The sequence below is a fragment of the Erinaceus europaeus genome, chromosome 19 (assembly GCF_950295315.1).
Source record: "Erinaceus europaeus chromosome 19, mEriEur2.1, whole genome shotgun sequence".
Classification (NCBI taxonomy): Eukaryota; Metazoa; Chordata; class Mammalia; order Eulipotyphla; family Erinaceidae; genus Erinaceus; species Erinaceus europaeus.
Window position 1 is genome coordinate 57218183 of NC_080180.1, and position 25098 is coordinate 57243280.

General features: G+C 41.3%; 1 protein-coding gene across 6 annotated transcripts in view; it reads left to right on the top strand.

Moving 5' to 3' along the window:
- ANAPC10 (anaphase promoting complex subunit 10) overlaps positions 1–25098 on the top strand; it is a 139884-nt gene that overhangs the window by 473 nt on the left and 114313 nt on the right. For 5 of the 6 annotated variants that reach the window (XR_009546392.1, XM_060179021.1, XM_060179022.1 and 2 more), the window contains exons 2-3: positions 8633–8760; positions 15411–15501. The exons of the other annotated variant lie outside the window; for it this stretch is intronic. Coding sequence is in view for 4 of the 5 variants with exons in the window: in XM_060179021.1 (XP_060035004.1) it covers positions 8646–8760; positions 15411–15501 (206 nt within the window). In the remaining variant the exon portion in view is untranslated. The remainder of the gene's footprint in view (positions 1–8632; positions 8761–15410; positions 15502–25098) is intronic. 6 annotated transcript variants of the gene reach the window in all.

The following is a 25098-nucleotide window of genomic DNA, read 5'->3' on the forward strand; positions in this document are numbered from 1 at the left end:
CCTTGGCCAGGTGTAGAGATAAGGGCTTTGTGTGTAACTTTTATTTGTTTCTCTTTTGACATATGACAGCGACAGGCCATTCAACCTTGTCACGATGGCGACAGGTTTAAGCGTCTCTTCCAAGACCCCACTTAACTAGCAGGGGACAAAAAGCCCAGTTTGTTATTGAACCTATTTAGTTATCCTCCTACTCAGTCCGTCAATGACTAGCCCAGCGCTTAAGGCTTGTCCCCAAAATTATGGTTCAGTGATTCTGCTACTAATCAGTAAGTGTGGAGGTTAGAGAACACCTGAGAGAGCTCTAGGAGTTAGCAGGGCGACAGTATGCAGAATTATGGGGCCAGCTTCGTAATAGCATTTCTTTCTTTTTTTTTTTGTAGATGGGTGTTTTAAAAAAAAATATTTATTCCCTTTTGTTGCCTCACTGCTGTAGTTATTACTGTTGTCGTTGTTGGATAGGACAGAGAGAAGGGGGAGAGAAAGATAGACACCTGCTTCACAGCTTGTGAAGTGACTCCCCTGCAGGTGGGGAGCCGGGGGCTTGAACCGGGGTTCTTGCGCTTTGTGCCATGTGCGCTTAACCCGCTGCACTACCGCCCGACTCCCCATGATAGCATTTCTAACAATGTTCAGTTGCAGTGACTTTGCTGAACCAAAGGACCTCCCCACCCCTCTACCCCCCGTTTTTAATGGTGTCACACTTTGGGCTGACATTATTTTTTAAGGGTGTCACACTTTGGGCTGACATTATTATTGTTGTTGTTGTTAAAAGAGACAATGATAGACAGACAGCAGACAGGGTTAAAGGAGGGAAGACACCATTGCACCAAAAATTCTCCCAGTGCAGTGGTGACCTGCATTGAACCTGCCTCTGGCTCTTGGCAAAGCATGGCAAAACCCATGTTATGGGTTGCTGGTCCAGCTGAAACATATTTATGACACATTTTTCATTATCCAAGAAGGTTTTTTTTTCATATTTGCATAGACTTAACCAAGAATAGTGAGAAGTTAGGGTTTTTTTTTGTTTTTTGTCTGTCTGGTTTGTTTGCTTTTTTAGACCTTGAACCATTTTACAGACTTTATCTTCTATGGTAAGACCACAATAAGTAGAACTTTTGACAGTGGGAAAAATATCTCATTATGAATTTTCTAGGCCCAAAACTCAATTTCAGTGTGAAAGTCTTTACTGATAGATGTATAGAACTTCATAGCATTTTACAATTACCAGGCTTGTTAAAGATGACGCTAAAGGCAGAGGGTAGATAGCATAATGGTTATGCAAACAGACTCTCATGTCTGAGGCTCTGAAGTCCCAGGTTCAGTCCCCTGCACCACCATAAGCCAGAGCTGAGCAGTGCTCTGGTAAAAAGAAAAAAAAAATAGAAATAAACGAGGCTAACGTTAAAATCTGCATCCACTGTAAGGCATCATGAATCATATTTTAGAAGCAAAGTCTTCATTGTAGTGATTGGATTATGTTGCCTGCATTTGAGAAATAGATGATCAAAGGGTATCTGAGCAATTCTTTTTTTTAAAAATTATTTCTTTGTTGGGGATTTAATGTTTTACATTCAACAGTAAATACAATAGTTTGTACATGCATAACATTCCCCAGTTTCCCATTTAACAATACAACCCCCACTATGTCATTTATCATCCTTCATGGACCTGTATTCTCCCCACCCACCCACCCCAGAGTCTTTTACTTGGGTGCAGTACACCAATTTCATTTCAGGTTCTACTTGTGTTTTCTTTTCTGATCTTGTTTTTCAACTTCTGCCTGAGAGTGAGATCATCCCATATTCATCCTTCTGTTTCTGACTTATTTCATTCAACATGATTTTTTCAAGGTCCATCCAAGATCGGCTGAAAACGGTGAAGTCACCGTTTTTTACAGCTGAGTAGTATTCCATTGTGTATATAGACCACAACTTGCTTAGCCACTCATCTGTTGTTGGACACCTGGGTTGCTTCCAGGTTTTGGCTATTACAGATTGTGCTGCCAAGAACATATGTGTACACAGGTCTTTTTTGGATGGATGTGTTGGGTTCCTTAGGATATATCCCAGGAGAGGAATTGCAGGGTCATAGGGTAGGTCCATTTCTAGCCTTCTGAGAGTTCTCCAGACTGTTCTCCACAGAGGTTGGACCAATTGACATTCCCACCAGCAGTGCAGGAGGGTTCCTTTGACCCCACACCCTCTCCAGCATTTGCTGCTGTTACCTTTTCTGATGTATGACATTCTCACAGGAGTGAAGTGGTATCTCATTGTTGTCTTTATTTGCATTTCTCTGACAGTCAGGGACTTGGAGCATTTTTTCATGTGTTTCTTGGCCTTTTGGATCTCTTCTGTGGTGAATATTCTGTCCAAGTCCTCCCCCCATTTTTGGATGGGGTTACTTGTTGTCTTGTTGTTGAGTCTAGCAAGCTCTTTATATATGTTGGTTATTAAACTCTTGTCTGATTTATGGCATGTAAAGATCTTCTCCCATTCTGTGGGGGGTCTTTTGGTTTGGGTAGTGGTTTCTTTTGCTGTTCTTCTTCTAGCGTTTGCCCTTCTTCCATAGCCAGTCAACAGCATCAGGTTGAGCCTGATGTAAAGTTTCGAGACCTCCTTTGAATCTGGAGAGGTGGCAGTCATTGACTATGTGGGTCATAGTCTGTCTGTAGCCGCAGGGGCAGTTCGGGTCGTCTCTGGCTCCCCAGCGATGGAGCATAGCGGCTCACCGGCCATGGCCTGTTCCATAGCGATTGAGGAGGGCCCAATCATAACGTGCTAGGTCAAAGCCGGGTTGACGCTTGCAGGGGTCTGTGATGAGGTTTTGTTCTTGACCTCAGCTGACTGCCAACTCTGTTTCCAAGAGTCTGGAACAGAGAAGTTCAGTGTAGGCATAGGGGACCAGATTGGGTGACGAGACGTCAAGCGTTGGACAGGGTGGGCGAAGATATCCGCGTATATTGGCAGGTCTGGTCGAGCGCAGACGTGGGAAATGAACTTAGATGATGCCGCCTCCCGACGAATATCTGGCGGGGCAATGTTGCTAAGAACTGGCAGTCATGGAACCGGGGTGGAACGGATGGTTCCAGAAATTATCCTCATGGAGGAATATAATTTGGAATCGACCAAGTGGACATGGGGCTACGGAACCATCCTGGGGCACAGTATTCTGCAGTGGAATAGCATAATGCCAGAAAGGATGATCGTAGTGTGGAAGCGCTCGCGCCCCATGAGGAACTGGCCAGTCTTGCAATGATGTGATTCCTCGCGCCCACCTTTGCTGCAGTTTTTATGAGATGTTCGTGAAATGACAGGGTGCGATCGAGAGTAACGCCAAGATAGACTGGCTGGGCTTCATGCCGGATTCTCGTATCGTCAAGTTGCACATTAAGCTCATGCGAGGCCAAGGCAAGGTATAGATGGAAAACAGATGATACCGTTTTTTGCAGTGCTAGGGATTAGTCGCCATTTTTTACAGTAATCAGATATCAGAGACATGTCTTTCGTGAGTCTTCTGCTGTGAAGCTTTTTAATTTGATGTAGTCCCATAGGTTTATACTTGCTTTAGTCTTCTTTGTTATTGGATTCGTTTCATCGAAAATGTCTTTAAAATTTATGCGGAAAAGAGTTCTGCCAATATTTTCCTCTAAGTATCTGATAGTTTGTGGTCTAACATCCAAGTCCTTGATCCATTTGGAATTTACTTTTGTATTTGGTGAAATACAGTGATTCAGTTTCATTCTTCTGCATGTTTCAACCCATTGTTTCCAACACCATTTGTTGAAGAGACTCTGCTTTCCCCATGTAATAGTCTGGGCCCCTTTGTCAAAGATTAGATGTCCATAGGTGTGGGCCTCATTTCTGGGCTCTCAATTCTATTCCACTGGTCAGTGTGTCTATTCATCTTCCAGTACCAAGCAGTTTTGATGACAATGGCCCTATAATACAGTTTGAGATCTGGGAGTGTGATGCCTCCGGTTCTGTTCTTTTATCTCAAGATTGTTTTGGCAATTCTAGGTCTTTTCTGGTTCCAGATAAACATTTGTAGCATTTGTTTTATTCTCCTAAAAAATGTGCTTGGGATTTTGATGGGGATAGCATTAAATTTGTAGATGGCTCTGGGTAATATATTCATTTTGATGATGTTAATTCTTCCAACCCATGAACATGGAATATCTTTCCACTTCTTTGTGTCTTTTTCAATTTCTTTGAGTAGTGACTTGTTGTTTTTGACGGGTTAGGTTGTTTTCGCCGGTCTGGCTTCACGGGCAGGTAACAGACGACCAGGGACTCATGGTTGAGCTGTAGGCAGTATCTCTTTATTCATGCAGGACGCAGCGCAATCTAAGCCGAGCTGAGCTAAACTAAAGGTACAGTACTCTAAAACTCACAATGCTGTCTTTATATATACTTCCCAAGTAGGGTGGAAACAGGATGTGACATAAAGAGGGTGGAGAGAAAAGTGACTGGTGAAAATCAGGGTGTAATAAAGAAGGGATCAGGGTGTGACAAGGAGGGGGGCTGGAGCAAAAACATATCATGAAACAGTGGGGATTGAACCAATGCCCTGGAGGGAGGTGCTTGTTAACAGCAGTTATGTAAATAGAATGAAGTGGTTATGTAAATAGAATAGTGTTAAGCAGGGGGGATTTAAACCAAATGAAACAGAAGGGGTCTCATGCATACCAACAGTGACTAATTTTCAGTATACAAGTCTTTCACTTCCTTGGTTAGATTTACTCCTAGATATTTTATTGTTTTTGTTGCTATAGTAAAAGGAATTGATTTCTGGATTTTAATTTCTTCTAATTAAGTGTTTGCATAGAGGAATGCCACTGACTTTTGAATGTTAATTTTGTAGCCTGACACCTTACTGTATTGCCTGATGATTTCCAAAAGCTTCTTGCTGGATTCCTTAGGTTTTTCCATGTATACTATCATATCATCTGCAAATAAGGAGAGTTTGACTTCTTCTCTTCCAATTTGTATCCTTTTAATTCCTTGCTCCTGCCTGATTGCTATGGCAAGAACTTCCAACACTATGTTGAATAGTAATGGTGATAGTGGGCAGCCCTGTCTAGTACCTGTTCTGAGTGGAAATACTTCCAGTTTTTCACCATTGAGTATGATGTTGGCTGTAGGTTTGCTATATATAGACTCCACTATCTTGAGAAATTTTCCATCTATTCCCATTTTTTGTAGTGTTTTGATCATAAAGGGATGTTGTATTTTGTCAAAAGCTTTCTCTGCGTCTATTGATATGACCATGTGGTTTTTGGTCTTGCTTTTGTTGATGTGGTGGTTAACATTGATTGATTTACGTATATTAAACCAACCTTGCATGACTGGGATAAACCCCACTTGGTCATGATGAACGATCTTTTTGATATACTGCTGTATCCGGTTGGCTAGAATTTTGTTCAATATTTTCACATCTATGTTCATCAGGGATATTGGTCTGTAGTTTTCTTTTTTGGTTGTGTCCCTGTCTGCTTTTGGTATCAGGGTGATGTTGGCTTCATAGAAGCTGGCAGGGAGTATTCCAGTGTCTTCAATCTTCTGGAAGACTTTTAAAAATAGAGGTATTAGTTCTTCTTTGAAGGTTTTGTAGAATTCATTTGTAAAACCATCTGGTCCAGGACTTTCATTTTTGGGGAGATTTTTGATAACTGTTTCAATTTCATTAGCTGTGATGAGCCTGTTCATGTTATCCACTTCCTCTTTATTAGTTTTGGAAGTTGGTAGGTATCTAGGAAATCGTCCATTTCTTCCAGGTTCTCTAGCTTGGTGGCATATAGTTGTTCATAGAAGCCTCGCATGATATGTTGAATTGCTGCGGTGTCTGTTGTTATATCTCCTCTTTCATTTACTATCTGATTTATTTGGGTCTTCTCCCTTTTTTGTTTTGTGAGTCTGGCTAAAGGTTTGTCGATTTTGTTTACTCTTTCGAAGAACCAACATTTATTTTCGTTGATCTTTTGTATGGTTTTCCTATTCTCTATGTTATTTATTTCTGCCCTAACTTTAGTGATTTCTGACCTTCTCGTTCCTTAGGGTTCCTTTGTTGTTCTTCTTCTAGGTCTTTAAGATGTGCAATCAGGCTGTTTATTTGTGCTTTTTCTTGTTTCCTAATGTGTGCTTGTATAGCTATGAACTTCCCTCTTAGGACTGCTTTAGCTGTGTCCCAAATATTTTGATAGCTTGTGTCTTCATTTTCATTGAACTCTTGAAACATTTTGATTTCTTCCTTGATTTCTTCTTTGACCCAGAAGTTGTTAAGAAGTGTACTGTTGAGCTTCCACATTTTGGGACTGTTACTAATCTTTTGTTGATTGTTAAGTGTTAGTTTAATTCCACTGTGGTCTGAGAAGATGCTTGGGATGATTTCAATGCTCTTGAATTGGCTGATGTTGTCTTTGTGGCCTAACATACGGTCTATCCTTGAGAATGACCCATGTGGATTTGAGTAAAATGTGTATTCCAGTTTCTTGGGATGAATGGCTCTGAAAATGTCCAATAGTTCTAGTTTATCTATCTCTTCATTTAGCTCCCTTATGTTTTTATTGATTTTCTTCCTGGATGATCTGTCAAGTTGAGAGAGTGGGGTGTTAAAGTCCCCTACTATGATTGTGTTACTGTTAATATATTGCTGTAGCTCTTTCAGTAGAAGTTTGATGTATTTAGATGGCTTCTCATTGGGTGCATAGATGTTAATAATTGTTAAGTCCTCTTGATTGACTGATCCTCTGAGCATTAAGTAGTGTCCATTCCTATCTTTTTTAATCTTATCTATTTTCAAGTCTATCATGTCAGATATGAGAATAGCTGTTCCTGGCCTTTTTTGTGGGCCATTGGCTTGTATGATAGTTTTCCATCCTTTCACTTTAAGTCTGTGTTTGTCTTGTTGAGTTAGATGGGTTTCCTGTAGATAGCATATTGTTGGATTGTGTTTTCTTTTTTTTTTTAATATATTTATTTATTTAATTTTATTTATTCCTTTTGTTGCCCTTGTTGTTTTGTTGTTGTAGTTATCATTGATGTCGTTGTTGTTGGATAGGACAGAGAGAAATGGAGAGAGGAGGGGAAGACAGAGAGGGGGAGAGAAAGACAGACACCTGCAGACCTGCTTCCCCGCCTGTGAAGTGACTCCCCTGCAGGTGGGGAGCCGAGGGCTCGAACCGGGATCCTTCCGCTGGTCCTTGTGCTTAGCGCCACCTGCGCTTAACCCGCTGCGCTACCGCCCGACTCCCGGATTTTTTTTCTGATCCATCTTCCTACTCTGTGTCTTTTAATAGGTGAATTCAGGCCATTGACATTTATTGATATCAAAGATTGAAGATATTTTAACGCCATTCTTGTAGAGTTTTAGAGTGTTTTGATATATGGCCTATTTGTGGTGGTCTGATTGTTTATAGGAGACCTTTCAGAACTTCTTTCAGGGCAGGCTTGGTGATGGTTGATTCCTTCAACTGTTGCTTGTCTGAGAAGGTTTTGATGCCTCCATCTAGTCTGAATGACAGTCTAGCAGGATATAGTATTCTTGGCTGAAAGCCTTTCTCATTGAGCACTCAATAGATATCTTGCCATTCTCTTTTGGCCTGTATTGTTTGTATGGAGAAGTCTGCTGCTAATCTTATGGGTTTTCCTTTGTAGGTGACTCTGTTTTTCTCTTGCAGCCTTCAGGATCCTTTCTTTATCCTTATTCCTTTCCATTCTAAGTATGATATGTCTTGGTGTCTTTAGGTCTGGGTTAATTCTGTTTGGGACCCTCTGGGCTTCTTGAATCTTTATGTCTTTGATGTTGTCTAGACTAGGGAAGTTTTCAGCTATTATGGCCTGGAAAATGCTTTCTTCCTCTCCTTCTCTTTCTTCCTCTGGTATGCCAATAATACGTATATTGTTTCTTTTGAAGTCATCCCATAGGACTCTGTTGTTGTTTTTAGCATCTCTTAATCTCTTTTTGAGATCTCTTACTTCTTTTTTAGTTGTCTCTAATTCATCCTCAATCTTGCCAATTCTGTCTTCTGCCTCATTTATTCTAGTCTCTCTGCCCTCTACTGTTTTCTGGAGTTCATCTATTTTGTTGCCCTGTTCTGATATATATATATATATATATATTTTTTTTTTTTTTTTAAGGAGACAGTAGAGAGGTAGAGTGAAAGAGACCACAGCAGCAAAGCACAGTTCAGTGCATTGGGTCATGTACGTGGCAAATAGAAAAGGCTGCATACTAGCTCAGTGAGCTGTTTCACTAGTTCTGTATTAATTTTTATTTGCTTTTTAAATTTTTTTTATATTTTATTTATTCTCCCTTTTGTTGCCCTTGTTTTTTATTGTTGTTATTATTGTCGTCGTCGTTGGATAGGACAGAGAGAAATAGAGAAAGGGAAGACAGAGAACGGGAGAGATAGACACCTGCAGACCTGCTTCACTGCTTGTGAAGCGACTCTCCTGCAGGTGGGGAGCTGGGGGCTTGACCGTGATCCTTATGCTAGTCATTGCGCATACCACGTGTGCTTAACCTGCTGCTTTACTGCCCGACTCCCCCCTTTTTTTTTTTTAAAGAAAGATGATAAGTTTCTGATATAATGTGTGCATTCTTTTTGTTTGTTTGTTTCTTTTTTCCTACGTAGACTAGTTTAAAAAATGACCACCCCAAACAAGACACCTCCTGGTGCTGACCCTAAGCAGCTGGAAAGAACTGGGACAGTACGGGAAATCGGGTCACAAGCTGTTTGGTCGCTGTCATCTTGCAAACCAGGTAAAGTAAAGCAAGACAAGACGCAAACTTTACTAACAGCCACTTAGACTGAACTCTGGGTCGAGAGGTTTCTTTCTGCTCTTCTGTCTCTGCTTTGACTTGGTTGTTATTTGGCTAGAGTCTTCGTCAATATTGACTGCTTCTCCATGTGGGAGAAGTGCATAATACACTCTGTGAATAACTACATGTCTCTACATAACTTCACATTTACTCTTGATTGGGATAGAATTTTGGGGTGTCAGGACAGGCAGTGGCACCGGGCTAAGTACACATAATATGAAGCATAAGGACCCGTGCAAGGATCCTGGTTCGAAACCCCCACACTCATACACACACACTGCAGGGGAGCTGCCTCAAGCAGTGAGGCAGGTCTGCAGGTGTCTGTCCTTCTCTCTCTATCTCCCCCTCTTCTCTCAAATTCTCTCTCTGTTCTATCTAGTAAAAAAAAAAAAAAAAAAGGAAAAATGAAAAATGGCCACCAGAAGCAATGGATTCATAGTGCTGGCACTGAGCCCTAGTGATAACCCTGGAGGCAAAAAAAAAAAAAAAAAAAATTCTTGTGTGTTGTCTTTTTCTCTAAAAAAAAACAACCTGTGGATGCTATTTTTTTTTTTTTGTGGGTGCTATTTTACCATCTCCTCCTTTATCCTGTTATATAAGAAGGTCAATACCTGTCCCTCTCTCTTTTTTTTCCTCCTTAAGTAACTCATCTTTCTGTCTGGAAACAGTTCAACTTTTTGAAATTGATTCTTAGAATTTAAGACTTCTACCAGAATGTGTGTAGCGGGATTCATGGGTATCTTTTTTTCATCTGTCTAACCTATAACTTAGTAGGCGTTTTCAGTCTGTAGACTCCAGTCCACAGAAAAACTTTTTTCCTTTTCTTTTCTCTTCTTTTCTTTTTCTTTTCTTTTCTTTTCTTTTCTTTTTTTTTCTTTTTTCTTTTTACCAGAGCACAAGTCAGCTCTGGTTTATGGTGGTGTGAGGGACTAAGCCTAGGACTTTGGAGCCTTAGGCAGGAGAGTCTCTTTGCATAACCATTATGCTGTCTACCCCACCCTGAATTTTTTCCTATTATTTCTTAGTGTATGTGTTTTGTAGTGGTTCATCTCCTTGGATGATGCACATAAGTTTGAGGAGAGTTGCGTGTAGTTGAGGAACGTACGTATTTCACTGTCATTGAGTGACGTGATTGTATATGCTGGCTGGACCCAGCTGATCAGTGGTGTTATCCAGTTCAGACATGTCTCTGATTTTCTGCTTGGGGCACCTGTCAGTTACTAGTAGAGGAGCTCAGAAGCCCCCAACTATAACTGGATTTAGCTAATAGGATTTGTCTATGTCTCTTTGCAGTTCTATCAATTTTTGCTTCAGATTTTGACTCTTGTCTATACTCGTTCAGGATTATTCTGTTTTCTTGGAGAGTTCACCTTTAATCATTATCCTTCTTTACTTCTATGGTTTTCTTGGCCTAGAGATTTTTGTTTGAAATTAATATAACTTACTCTAGGGTCTTTTCTATTTTTCTTCTTTCTTTTTTTCTTTTTTGGAAGGAGTTATTGCCTCATACATGTGCAATTTCATGACTCCTGGCCACTTTTTCGTACAGATAGAGACACACACACAGATAGGAAGACACAGCACAGCACCAGAGGTTCTTTTATCGATGTAGCGCCTCCTGCGTGCTGCCGGAACCCAAATCTTGGCCACACACATGGGGAGGCGTGAACTTGTCTGGCGAGCCCCGACTTTCTTCTGATCAGTGCTAGTATGGTGTAGTATTCTCTAGTCTTTTACATATAGTCCAGCTCTGTCTTTACACTTTCAGATAATTTTGTTTCTTTATAGAGACAGGCAGATGGAAGGTTTCTCAAGTGGTGAAGCAGTGTTGCAGGTCTCTCTCACACATACTCACACCTCTTCCTTCTTGATTTCTCTCAGTCTCTATCCGATAAACAAATATTTAATGGATTCTTGCTGTTTTTGGTTTGAACAAACTGCTGTCTGTTAGATGAGAGGCAAGGAAAATACAAGTCTTGATTTGAACATCACTTATTTGTTTACTAACACTTTTCTTTGTTAAGTAGATTTAATTTTCTGACATAGCATTTCTATGCTTACTTTTTTTTTTTTTTAAACCAGAGACTAATTAGCTCTGGCTTATGGTCATGGGGGGTGGGTTGGGGGGGCGTAAAGAGAACCTGGGACCTTGGAGTCTCAGACGTGAGAGTCTCTTTGCATGACCATTATGCTAATAATATTTAGATATTTAGATATTTTTTTCTGTTCCTGTTTTTCTTTCTTTTGGTATCTGTATGTATCTTTCACTTTTTGTAATTACTGTATCTGTGGTCAGAGGCAGAAATTCCTTGTTTTTGTCTCACCTTTTGTCTTTGGACTTCAGTAAACACTCCTTAAATGTTATCTGAGTTTGCAGTTCCTCCCCGCTCGGGCCCCCAACCAGTTATCTCTGGGGCTTGGTGTCTGCAAAACTACCCCATAGCTCCTAGCTGTCAGTTCTTCTTTTGTTTTCTGCTTTTCTTTTTCTTTATTTTTCTAATAGAGTCAGAGAGGAAGAAGGAGGAGAGAGAGTGAGAAAAAGAGATGTGCAGCACTGCCCTAGAGCTTGGGAAGCAGCCCCCTGCAAGTGAGGATCAGGAGCTTGAACCAGGGTCCTCATGTGACGTAGTGGGTGCGATCTGCTGGGCACCCCACCGCCTGGCCCCAGGCTTGCTGGTCTTTCCTTTACTACATTTGCTAGATAGGAGACTTGTTCTTCCTATGATTATTATTTTATTTTCTTATTATTGGATAGAGACTGAGAGAAATTGAGAGGGGAAGGGAGAGATAGAGAGACACCTGCAGCCCTGCTTTACCACTCATGAAGCTTCCCACCTGCAGATGGGGACCAGGGCCTTGAACCTGGATCCTTGTGCACTATAATGTGAGCGCTTAACCAGGTGCACCACCGCCTGGCCCCAGGAGACTTGTTCTTGTCCTAGCAGATTGTGTGAGAGAGTTTCATTGAGTAAGGGCTTAAAAGCAAGAGAACAACCAGCATGTCCAGAAGTGTACAAGGGGGGTAGATAGTATAATGGCTATGTAGAGACTCATGTCTGAGGCTCTGAAGTCCTGGTTTTAATCCCCTGCACCACTAGAAGCCAGAGCTGAGCAGTGCTCTGGAAATAAATAAATAAATAAATAAATAAATAAATAAATAAATAAAACAATTAGTTAAAAACTCAAAAAACAGAAAAACTCAGGTATACAGTTTACTCAAAACATGCCTCATTCAAACAAGTACAGGCAGTCTGTAGGGCTGAGACTTGGTATAAGTTATATGGTATGAAGGCAAATCCCAGAGAAGAGCTCCCCAGAGAGGCAGGGGCCGGGGCCGCAGAAGATTTAAATGAGCAGAGAGCTTCTGCTCTCTCTATCACCCTGGCACATATAATGCCAGGGATTGAAATTAGATGCCATGCTTGTAAATCCATTGCTCTAGCCACTGCACAGCCTTCAGACTGCCACGGAAGGTTTCCTTAAATAGTTCCTGCGATATTGCATTGATGGTGTGGGCCAGTGAAAGATGTTAACTGCCATAGTACAGTCATTTCCGTTCACATTTGAGAAGTCTGGAGAATGGGTTAAAGTGAGGCGAAGAAATTAATTGGGAACATGCACTGATTCAGGTAAGAGGTGACCTAAGATAATTTAAATATGCTTTAAAAATAGTATTGTCAGTTTCTGGAAGGGATAAATTTACTTGTCTGCTGTGGTTAGTGCATGGTACATAGCTTTTCAGATTATTATTAATTTATTTATTACTAGATAGAGAGAAATTGAGAGAAGAGGGGGAGATAGGGCGGAAAAGAGACAGTGAGACACCTGCAGCCCTGCTTCACCACTTGTGAAGCTTCCCCCCTGCCGATGGAGACCAGGGGCTTGAACCTGGATCTTTACACATTGTAATGTGTGCGCTTAACCAGGTGTGCCATTGCCTGGCCCCCAGATTATTATAACAATTATTATCTTTATTTATTTGATAGAGACAGCCAGAAATTGAGAGGAAGGGGGATGTAGAGAGGGAGAGAAACAAGAGAGACAGTTGTAGCACTGCTTCACTGCTCGTAAAGCTTTCCCCCTGCAGGTAGGGACTGGGGGTTTGAACCTGGTCCTTGTGCATGATAATCCATGCACTTAACTAGGTGTGCCACCACTTGGCCTCTTAAATTTTTATTTTAAAATTTATTACTTTAGTCAGTAATACTGAGATAAGTAATTTCTTTCTTATTCACTTATTGCCACCAGGATTATAACTGGGACTCTACCATCACTATGATACCACTCGGCCTTTCTTTCTTTCCTTTCTATTCTTTTTTTTTTTTTTTTGAAGATTTTACTTATTTCTTAATGAGAAAGATAGGAGGAGAAAGAAAGAACCAGACAGCACTCTGGTACGTGTGCTGCCAGGGACTGAACTCGGGACCTCACACTTGAGAGTCCAACGCTTTACCTACTGCGCCCCCTCCTGGACCACTTTCCTATTTTATTTGATAGGACAGAGAGAAATTGAGAAGGAAAGATAGATGGAGAAAGACAGACAGACACTTGCAGACCTGCTTCCCTCTCTTGAAGCATCCCCCCTGCAAGTGGGGAGTGGGGGCTTGAACCTGGGTCTTTGCACATGGTAATGTGTGTGCTCAACCTGTTGCTCCACCACCCAGCTAAGTAATTTCTGAGTTGACTAGTGATGAATGCATTGGAGAAAATCAAAGAGCAGTGTAGTAGATCACAGAAAGATCACTCCCTCTCTCTGAAATGAAATTTGCACTGCAGTGCAGATATTAAGAAGAATCTGTCATGTAGATTTTCTCACAACAACCTTCCTGACACAGTGAATAGCTACTTTAGAGGCTCCAGGCCAACTGGCGTTGGCATGTTTCAGCTTCAGAGTAAAGGCTGCTGTGGCTGGAGAGAAATGAGTAATTTTATTTATTTTTGGATAGAGATAGAGAAAAATTGTGAGGGAAGGGGGGGACTAGAAGTAGAGAAAGAGAGAGAGAGAGAGAGAGAGAGAGAGAGAGAAAGAGAGAGACCTGCAACACTGATTTACTGCTTGTGAAGCTTCCCTCTTGCTAGTGGGGACCAGGACTTGAATCCAAATCTTTATGCATTGTGACATGTGTGCACCACCACCTCAGCCCGTGTTCTTTTTGCCTTTAGAATTAGAGCTTTATGATTATGCGACTGAGTCAAAAATTAAGAGGTGCAAATCAAATCTAATTAACCTAAACCCTCTTGAGAAACTCACACTTTGACTCTAAATTGCTTCTATTGTTAGTGTCAGTTATTATAAGTGTAATCAGGAAGAAACAACACAGGATAGTTCTACTTCGGTTATCTGAAATGACTAGATGAAATGGAATTCTGGGTAAATTTCATTTACGATTCATTAGATTGTTAGTCAGAAACACTTGTTTTCAAAAGATACAATGACTTGAGAATATTCTTTTTTAGTTAATTATTTTTATTGAGATTAATGGTTACAGTAAGTACATTGGTAACATTTCTCAGTTTTCTGCAGAATACTCTCATCCCATCTAGGTCCTCCACCATTTTTTTTTCTTGTCAATATATATTATGGCCTGTTGCTCAGTGAAATGTTTTCTATTTGTAAGGGTTTTGAAGGTTAGGGGGATTTGTAGAAAGTGTGAAAAATAAACACTACCTTTTGAGTTGTTCAAAGTTGCAGATGCTATTCTAATGCCACCCTGACTTCCCTGGGCAGACAACCTCACCAATGTGTCCCAGACCCCACCTCTCCAGAGCCTTCCCCACCAGGGAAAAATAGAAACGGGCTGGGGGTGTGGATCCACCTTCCAACGCTCATGTCCAGTGGAGAAGCATTTACAGAAGCCACACCTCCCACCTTCTCCACCCCATAAAGAATTTGGTCCATACTCACAGAGGGATAAAGGATAGTGAAGCTGGAGTTGGGCGGTAACACAGTGGTTTAAGCGCACGTGGCGCAGAGCGCAGGGACCGGTGTGAGGATCCCAGTTCGAGGCCCCGGCTCCCCACCTGCAGGGGAGTCGCTTCACAGGCGGTGAAGCAGGTCTGCAGGTGTCTGTCTTTCTCTCCCCGTCTCTGTCTTCCCCTCCTCTCTCCATTTTTTTCTGTCCTGTCTAATGACAACATCAATAACTACAACAACAATTAAAAAAAAAAGGGCAACAAGGGGGAAAAAAAAGAATAGTGAAGCTTCCAGTGGAGGGGATGAGACACAGAACTTTGGTGGTGGGAACTGTATGGAATGTATCCTTGTTATCTTACAATCACATTAATCATTATTAAATCACTAATAAAAAAACTAAAAAATAAAACAACAAACCTGGTTTTGAATATATACTGACTTTTTATAATGTAGAAGACATTCTTTAAAAACTAAGGCCAGCAATCCAAAGAAAAGAAAACCTGCTCCTAATAGATTTTGTGTGTGTGAATACACACACACACACGTTTTTCTTTAAAAGAGTTGAGGATGAAGAATTATTTAAATTTTACTGTTCTGACTATCTTGTGTCTGACTTTATGAACAAATATTTGTGGTGATATTGTGTTTTGAGTGTGTGTTTTCATTTGTGTTTTAGGGTTTGGAGTGGACCAGTTACGAGATGATAATCTGGAAACATATTGGCAATCAGATGGCTCCCAGCCTCATTTAGTGAACATCCAGTTCAGGTGAAACATTTCAAAGTGTTTGACACTTTATAGGCTATAGGTGGGCAGGGAAATCTTTTTTATTTTTATAGAATTTTAAAGAAATACAGAAGCTATAGAAAAATAACACCTAACTGCATCTTCTGATTCTTAGCGATTTTATTTTTGCTCAACTACTGTTTTAGAGTTTACTCTGACTTATCCTTTATTAATTCTCTTTTTAAAAAAGTAGGTAACTTTTATGAGAAAAGGAGAGAGAAAGGAAAGCATCACTCAGCTCTAGGGTGTTGTGCTGGGGATTGAATCTGGAACATCTGGGGCCTCAGGCATGCAAATGCTGTACTCTAACAGACTAAGCCATCTCCCCCTACTTAGGAATTCTTTATGGTACTGTGCACAGTTCTTCTTACATAGATATTGCTCAGCTATTCTTTTCAGTATGATTTACTTCTGAAAAAAAAAGCTTTACTTGTGATCTGATAAAAAATATATATTTATATATATATTTATTTATTCCCTTTTATTGCCCTTGTTTTATTTTTGTAGTTGTTATTGTTGTTATTGATGTTGTTGTTGGATAGGACAGAGAAATGGAGAGAGGAGGGGAAGACAGGGGGAGAGAAAGATAGGCACCTACAGACCTGCTTTACTGCCTGTGAAGCAACTCCTCTGCAGGTGGGGAGCCAGGGGCTCAAACCGGGATCCTTATGCCGGTCCTTGGGCTTTGTGCCACCTGCACTTAACCTGCTGCACTACTGCCCGACTCCCAAAATATATATATTTTTGAAAAGATTTATTTACTTAATAGAAGAGAGAGAAGGAGAGAGAGAAAGAGCCAGACATTACTCTGGCACAGGCAATGCCAGAGATTACACTCGGAACCTCATGTTTTCAAGTCAAACCTCTAGCTACTGTGCCACCTCTCGGGCTTTCTCATGAAGTGTCTTAATTCTGTAGGGTGATGCCAGCTAAGTTCTATAGCTACAGACTTATACTCACAAAACTTCTCAAACTTGTACTTTCATAGAAGTACTTTAAAATATTAAAACTGATCCAAGATAAGGTTACCTTTCAGGAAAATATTGAACCTTGTCGGGAAATTGTGAGGATGTGGTTGAACTCGGCAGGGCTTGACTTGAGGGGACATCTACATAATCGTTGTTTTGCCTGAAAGATCCCCACCCATTCCATTCCTTTGATCTATCTTCTTTCTACCCTCAAGACCCTCCCTGCTTCCAGGGTATCATTATTAATCTTACCAGCTAAAGCCCTCGCAACAGTTGCGAAGGAAGGTCCATACCATTCCCGGCCCCCTTTGCCTTTCTCCACCCCTTTCCTAGCCATGTATAATATTGTCAAGTCACTTTCTGTTTCTGTCTTGTCTCTGCTGTGTCCCAAGAGGCTGACTAAGCACCACATGGCTTAACCAGGTGTGCTACAGCCCAACTCCAGGATGCTGGAATGAATAAAGATTTGAATTGTCCTACCGCCACGAGCTTGGTTCCTGGGTCATCTGCAGGCGTGTTGCTTCACAGGCAGTGAAGCAGGTCTGCAGGTCTTTCTCTCTCCCTCTCTGCCTTCCCCTCCTCTATGCTATCTGCCCCCTGCTCCTTTCTGTGATTCTTTGTGATTCTTTGCATGCGTAATAGAGAGTGGGAAGTAGCTCTCCACTCAGGAGTAGATAAAACACTCTAAGTGCCAGGTAGGGCTCATATTTCCAGTGTCCACTTTACATTATAAAAATAGAGGCAGGGTAGACAGCATTATGGTGATGCAAAGAGACTCTCATGTCTGAGGCTCAGAGTCCCAGGTTCAATCCCCTACACCACCATAAGCTAGAGCTGAGCAGTGCTTTGGTTTAAAAGAAAAAAGAATAGGATAGATTATCCTAGTCTGTTATCCATTAACTAAATAAATGAAGGAGAAAAGGACTTTCCCTCTCCCCTCATCTTGGCAATTAGAAAAAAATGCTGACACTAAAGACAAAGACAAAATATTTCTTTTTTGTTTTGTTTTAGATAAAGATTGAGTGGTCAAGACAGGGAGAGAGATTGTGTGTGTGTGTGTGTGTGTGTGTGTGTGTGTGTGTGTGAGATCACACACTGGTTTATGCACATGGCAAGGCAGCACATGACCTAAGTGAGTTTGTTTGTTTTTAATTTTTGCTGTATTAGGGAAAACAGTGATTTACAAGCTAGTTGTCTCACAAGTACACCCTCTTATCTCCCTGTAATAGGTGTCAACGAACCACTTCCACCACCACTTAAGTCCTCTTAAGCCACCCTACATTGGGCCTGGGTCCTCAACACCCTCTCAGATCCTCCTTCTACCTTCAAGAGTCCTTGGCTTTGCTGTAACAGAGTGGGAAATAATCTAAGAAAATGAATTTCCTATGAGTAGTTAATACTGTAATAAAAACAAAGTATCAGGGGAACTTCCCTTTGTGAAAGTGAATTAATTTGTTTTTGTAAAGAACTAGTCTTCTTGGGAAGAAATTTGAAACTAGTTGATGGTTACCTTAAAGAGTGTAATTTAGTGGTCCAGGAGGTGGTGCAGTGGCTAAGGCACTGGACTCTCAAGCATGAGGTCCTGAGTTCAATCCCTGGCAGCACATGTACCAGAGTGATGTCTGGTTCTTTACCTCTCTCCTCCTTTCTCATTAATAAATAAATAAAATCTTTTTTTTTTTAAAAGAGTGTAATTTAGTTTAGTACAGACCAGTTAGTGTACTTGCTTGCCACTTTAGACATGTAAATAATGAAATATTAAGCTGAGATGAAAAATTACAGTCCTGCTTTGGTCAGCCACTAACAACATTTCTGCAATTATATCAAGTGTGTTTTTGACTGCCATTTAAAAAAAATCTTTATCTATTCATTTATTGGATAGAAACAGCCAGAAATCAAGAGGGAAGAGAGGAGACAGAGAAGAAGAGAGACACCTGCAGCACTGCTTCACCGCTCGTGAAGCTTTCCCCCTGCAGGTGGGGACTGGGGACTCAAACTGGGGTCCTTGCGCATTGTGACATGTGCACTCAACCAGGTGTGCCACCACCCGGGCCCTTGACTGCCATTTTTATCATGTTAGTACCAATGCATTATTTATTTATTTATTTTTTAACCAGAGCATTGCTCAACTCTGGTTTATGGTGGTGTGGAGGGTTGAATCTGGGACCTTGTAGCCTCAGGAGTCTCTTTGCATAACCATTATGATGCTATCTCTCCCGCCCTTCAAATGCACTATTCATAAATACGTTAATGTAAAGAAAATTGCTGAAATAGTGAAGAACAGAAGATTGTTAAGAAAAACATTTAGGATCCAGGAGGTGGCGCACCTGTTTGAGCGCACATGTTACAATGAACAAGGACCCGGGTTCAAGCCCCTGGTCCCCACCTGCAGGGGGAAAGCTTCACAAGTGGTGAAGCAGGGGCTACAGGTGTCTCTCTGTTTCTCTCCCTCTCTATCTCACCCTCCCCTTTCAATTTCTCTCTGTCTCTATCCAATAATAAATAAATAAAACAAAAAAAAATGGAAAAAGAAAGGGAGAGAGAGAACTAGATATCACTCTGGTACATGTGCTGCTGGGGATTGAACTAGCTACTTCATGCTTGAGAGTCCAGTTTTTATCCACTACCTCACCTCCCAGACCACTCCTTTGATTAATTTTGGGCTTCTGAAAACTATCAGTTGACAGATGAAGAACCAGACCTATTCTATGATAACATTTGAGGTTTTTCTGTGCCTAGACAGCTTTGTAAAAAAAAAAAAAAAGTTATTGTGTGGTTATTTGTTGTTTTCGACGGGTTATGTTGTTTTCGCCGGGCTGGCTTCACGGGCAGGTAACAGATGACCAGGGACTCATGGTTGAGCTGTAGGCAGTATCTCTTTATTCATGCAGGACGCAGCACAATCTAAGACGAGCTAAGTTAAACTCAAAGTACAGTAGTCTAAAACTCACAATGCTGTCTTTATATATACTTGCCAAGTAAGGTGGAAACAGGATGTGACATAGAGAGGGTGGAGAGAAAAGTGACTGGTGAAAATCAGAGTGTGACAAAGAGGGGGCAGATTAGGTGAGAATCCTATCACTGAACCACAAATGCCCTGGAGGGAGGGTAGAACTTGTTAACAGTGGTTATGTAAATAGAATAGTGTTAAGCAGGGGGGATTTAAACCAAATGAAACAGAAGGGGTCTCATGCATACCAACAGTTATTAAATAATTTGCTGCCTTTCTCCCTTACTTTTTCAAAGTAGAACAAATGGAAAAATCAAAATACTGATATATATATGGTTCGGGAGGTGGCACAATGGATAAAGCACTGGATTCTCAAGCATGAGGTGCCGAGTTCATTCAAGTTTGGCACATGTACCAAAGTGATATCTGGTTCTTTCTCTCTCTCCACCTATTTTTCTCATTAATAAATAAATAAAGTCGTCTGGGAAGTGGCACAGTGGATAACGCACTGGACTTTCAAGCATGAGGTTGTGAATTAGATACCCGGCAGCACGTGTATCAGAGTGATGTCTGGTTCTTAATCTCCTTCTATCTTTCTCTTAAATAAATAAAAATATTTAAAATAAATAAATGAAATCTTTAATATATATACATATACATATACATATATATATATATATATATATATATATATATATATATATATATGTGTTTGTGTGTGGTACTGCACCAAAGTAAAGGACTTTGGCGTGGGGGAAGGTTCAGGTCCTGGAACATGATGGCAGAGGGGGACCTACTGGGGGTTGTATTGTTATGTGGAAATATTACGCATGTACAAACTATTGTATTTTATTGTCAACTGTAAAGCATTGATCCCCCAATAAAGAAATTTAAAAAAATAAAAATTAACAAGATGTAGATACTGGGTAGTTTACTCCTTCCCCTTGTGTGTGGCCCATTCAGGGTGTGCTGTAGTGCTGGCTTATCTCCTTTCTCTGCCTGATGGAGAAAGTGGCTTGGGAGCAGTGCACATGCCTGAGAGTCTGGACAGACGTGTACACACACACACACACACACACACACACACACACACACCCCTAGTATATAGACCTAAAGTTGATTCGTTTTTTTATAAATTTTTTTAAAGCCAAACTTTTTATTTTTATTGAGAAGGAAGAGAGGGAAGGAGAGGGGGGGGGGGACACATCTGCAGCCCTGCTTTCCCGCACTGCAGGTGGGGACCAAGGGCTTGAACCTGGGTCCCTGAGAATGGTCACAGGTGTGCTCGACTGAGAGTGCCACTGTCCAGCCCCTTGAAGTTGGTCCTTATATTTAAATACTGCTAACTGTATTTTTAAAACATTTTTTTTGATTTTTTTCATTATCTTTATGTATTCAATAGACAGCCAGAAATGGAGAGGGAAGGGGGAGATAGGGAGAGACACCTACAGCCCTGCTTCACCACTCACAAAGCTTTCTTCCTGCAGGTGGGGACCGGGGGCTCGAACCTGGGTCCTTGAGCATTGTACCATGTGCGCTCAACCAGGTGCGCTACCACCCGGCCCCTTCATTTTCTGTTGAGTTGAAATAATCTGCTCTTTAATGTCTGATACCAGTAGTTCGTCCTGCCCGGGCACACTTCATTAAAGCTCTGCCTGCTGAGCTGTCTCCTCAGCACCATCAGTTTCTGTCTGTCTGTCTTTCTTTCTTTCTTTCTTTCTTTCTTTCTTTCTTTCTTTCTTTCTTTCTTTCTTTCTTTCTTTCTTTTTTTCACCAGAGCACTCCTCAGTTCTGGTTCATGCTGGTGTGGGGGGTTGAGCCTGGGACTTTGGAGCCTCAGGCCTGAGAGTCTCTTTGCAGAACCATTATGCTGTCTACTCCCCACCCCCATCAATTGCTGATGTGAAGTCTCTTTGTATGTGTGTGCCCCTTTCTTCCCATCACTGCCATCAATAGATTAATTAATATTAAGATTTTTATTTTTTTTATTGGGGAATTAATGTTTTACATTCAACAAGTTATTGTAAGTAAGTACAATAGTTTGTACATGCATAAATATTACGATTTAGTTGATTAATATTATGTTCTTAATGGCAGTAGTTTTAAGATTTATAATATGCATCTTTAATTTATTAGAATCTACCTTTAAATAAAATCACTGCACTCCACATATAATAAAGGACTTATTCTTTACTCCTGTTTCCCTTTATGCTTTTATTGTCTTCTACTTAATTTCTGTATTTTTCATAAAGTTCACAGAAACACTTATTATCTTTTCCTTTTAACAGTTGTCTTCAGAGAACATTTTAAATGGGAAACATGTTTTGTTTTTTTTTTTAGGAGAGAGAAAGAACCAGACATCACTCTGACACATGTGCTGCCGGGGATCGAACTTGGGACCTCATGCTTGAGAGTCCAAAGCTTTACCACTGCGCCACCTCCCGGACCACTGGGAAACACGTTTTATATTTATTCACATGTTGTTTTCAGTGCTCATTGTCTTTTTAAATGCATTCTCACTTGTACTTGACATTTCTCTTCCTCCTGCTCCCCCAAAAAACTTGCTTTTATATTACTCTTCGTGCAGTTTTACGGGTGATGTATTCTTCCAGCTTTTGTTTACTTTAAAATGTCTTTATTTTGGCTTTCATTGGCAAAAGATATTCATGGAGTACTTTGTATTTTTGAAGGTAGGTAGGTAGGTAGGAGATAAGACAGACAGACAAACACTAGGCATCAGTCTCTCTGGCATGTGTAGTGCCAGGTATTGAACCTGGGACCTTGTGCTTGCAAGCAGGACACTCCTGTGTCACCTCCCAGGCTATAGGTGTCTGTTTTTCTTTTTACATTTTAAACATCTTGTTACACCTTGTGTTTTTTTTTCTTCTCCTTCTCCTCCTCTTTTTTCTTTTAAATTTTTTTATTTTCCCTTTTGTTGCTCTTGTTTTTTACTATTGTAGTTATTATTGTTGTTGTTCTTATGTCATCATTGTTACATAGGACAGAGAGAAATGGAGAGAGGAGGGGAAGACAGAGACAGGGAGAGAAAGACAGACACCTACAGACCTGCTTCACCGCCTGTGAAGCGACTCCCCCTGCAGGTGGGGAGCTGGGGCTTTGAACCAAGATCCTTAAGCCGGTCCCTGCGCTTCGCACCACATGCGCTTAATTTGCTGCACTACCGCCCGACTCCCTCTTTTTCTTTTTTTAATCTTTATTTATTTACTGGATAGACACAGCCAGAAATTGAGAGGTTAGGTGGTTATAGAGAGACAGAGAGAGACACCTGTAGCACTGCTTCACCACTGGTGAAGCTTTCCCCCTGCAGGTGGGGACCAGGGACTTGAACTTGGCTCCTTGCACATTATAATATGTGTGCTGAACCAGGTGCATCACCACCTGGCACTTTCTTTTTCTAATATATATACTTTTTCATTATCTTTATTTGTTGGATAGAGACAGCCAGAAATTAAGAAAGAGGGGGTAGATAGAGAGGGAGAGAGACACCTGCAGCCCTGCTTCACCACTTGTGAAGCTTTTCCCCTGCAGGTGGGGAGCGGGTCTCGAACGTGGGTCCTTGTACACTGTAAGCATGTGCCCTCAACCAGGTGCTCCACCACCCGGCCCCTTTATTATTTTTTTTAATGTGCTGCCAGGGAGTGAATTGAGGGCTTTGTCCTGTTTTGTTTTGTTTTTCTTTTTTAAATATTTATTTATTCCCTTTTGTTGCCCTTGTTTTATTGTTGTAGTTATTATTGTTGTTGTTATTGATGTCGTCATTGTTGGGTAGGACAGAGAGAAATGAAGAGAGGAGGGAAAGACAGAGAGGGGGAGAGAAAGACAGACACCTGCAGACCTGCTTCACCACCTGTGAAGCGACTCCCCTGCAGGTGGGGAGCCAGGGGTTTGAACCGGGATCCTTACACCAGTCCTTGCACTTTGCCACGTGTGCTTAACCTACTGCGCTACTGCCCAACTCCCTTGTTTTGTTTTTTAATTTAATTTAATTGGATAGAGGCAGAGAGAAATCAAGAGAGAGGGAGAGAGACGGAGACCTGCAGCACTGCTTCATTGGTTGTGAAGCTTCTCCCCTGCATGTGGGGACCGCGGGCTTGAACTCAGGTCCTTGAGCATTTTAACAGATGTGCTCTATTGGGTACGATTTCTTTTTTTTTTTTTATAAGTTTCTTTTCTTTTTTACATATATTTCTTCCCTTCTGTTGCCCTTCTTGTTTTTTATGGTTGTTGTAGTTATTGTTATTGTTATTGATGTTGTTGTTGGATAGGACAGAGAGAAATGGAGAGAGGGGGAGAGAAAGATAGACACCTGCAGACCTACTTCACTGCTTGTGAAGCAACTCCCTTATAGGTGGGAAGCCAGAGGCTCGAACCAGGATCCTTAAGCTGGTCCTTGCATTTTGCGCCAGGTGCGCTTAACCTGCTGCACTACCGTCTGACTCCCCAACTCCCCCCCTTTTTTAAAAATTCTATATACTTAGAAAAAAATTGAAGTAGAGTGAAAAGGAGAGGCTAGGGAGTCGGGCGGTAGTGCAGTGGCTTAAGCACACGTGGCACAAAGTGCAAGGACTGGCTTAAGGATCCTGGTTCGAGCCCCTGGCTACCCACCTGCAGGGAGTCGCTTCACAGGCGGTGAAGCAGGTCTGTCTGCAGGTGTCACTCTTTCTCTCCCCCTCTCTGTCTCTCCATTTCTCTCTGTCCTATCTAACGACATCATCAATAACAACAATAAAAAACAATAAGGGCAACAAAAGGGAAAAATATATATATATAAAAAAAATTTTTTTAAAAAGGGAGAGTCTACAGCCTTAGCACCCTGAACACACCTGATCTTGTCTGATCTCTGAAAGACAGGGAGAAGCACCCATGCACTGGCCCACCACCCATCAATTGCCTTTGGTTCTCCCAGGGCCCATGTGGAGCTGGGGCCTCGTTCAGGAGGCAGCTCTACCTGCTGAGCTGTCTCCTCACTACCATCAGTTTCTGGTGTGAAGACTGCTGCCCCTTCCCATTACTGCCTTTAAGATTCCTTTTTTTTTTTTTTTTAATCTTGGGCAATAGGGTGCTTGGTTTTTATTAGCCTAATAGAAGCAAGTTGTTCTAGTTGTTCAAGTTGTTCTAGTTGTTCAAGTTGTTCTAGTTAATAGTTGTTCTAGTTTAGCCTGTGAGCAGGTAGCGAGGCTCTCTCCAGTGTGTTTTCTCTAAGCGCACACTTCTTTGGGAAAGAAATGGGGAGGGGGCTTTTTGTTTGTTTTTTGGTTTATTAGCCTAATAGAAGTAAGTAGTTCTAGTTAACAACTATCATTAATGTTCAGGTTTTTTTAATTTTTATTTATAAAATGGAAATATTGACAAGACTATAGGATAAGAGGGGTACAATTCCACACAGCTCCCATCACCAGAACTCCATAGCCCATCCCCTCCCTTAAAAGATTTCCCATTCTCTATCCCTCTGGGAGCATGGACCCAGGGTCATTATGGGGTGCAGAAGTGGAAGGTCTGGCTTCTGTAATTGCTTCCCCACTGAACATGGGTGTTGACAAGTCAATCCATACTCCCAGCCTGCCTCTCTCTTTCCCTAGTGGGGCAGGGCTCCTGGGGAGGTGGGGCTCCAGGACACATTGGTGGGGTCATCTGCCCAGG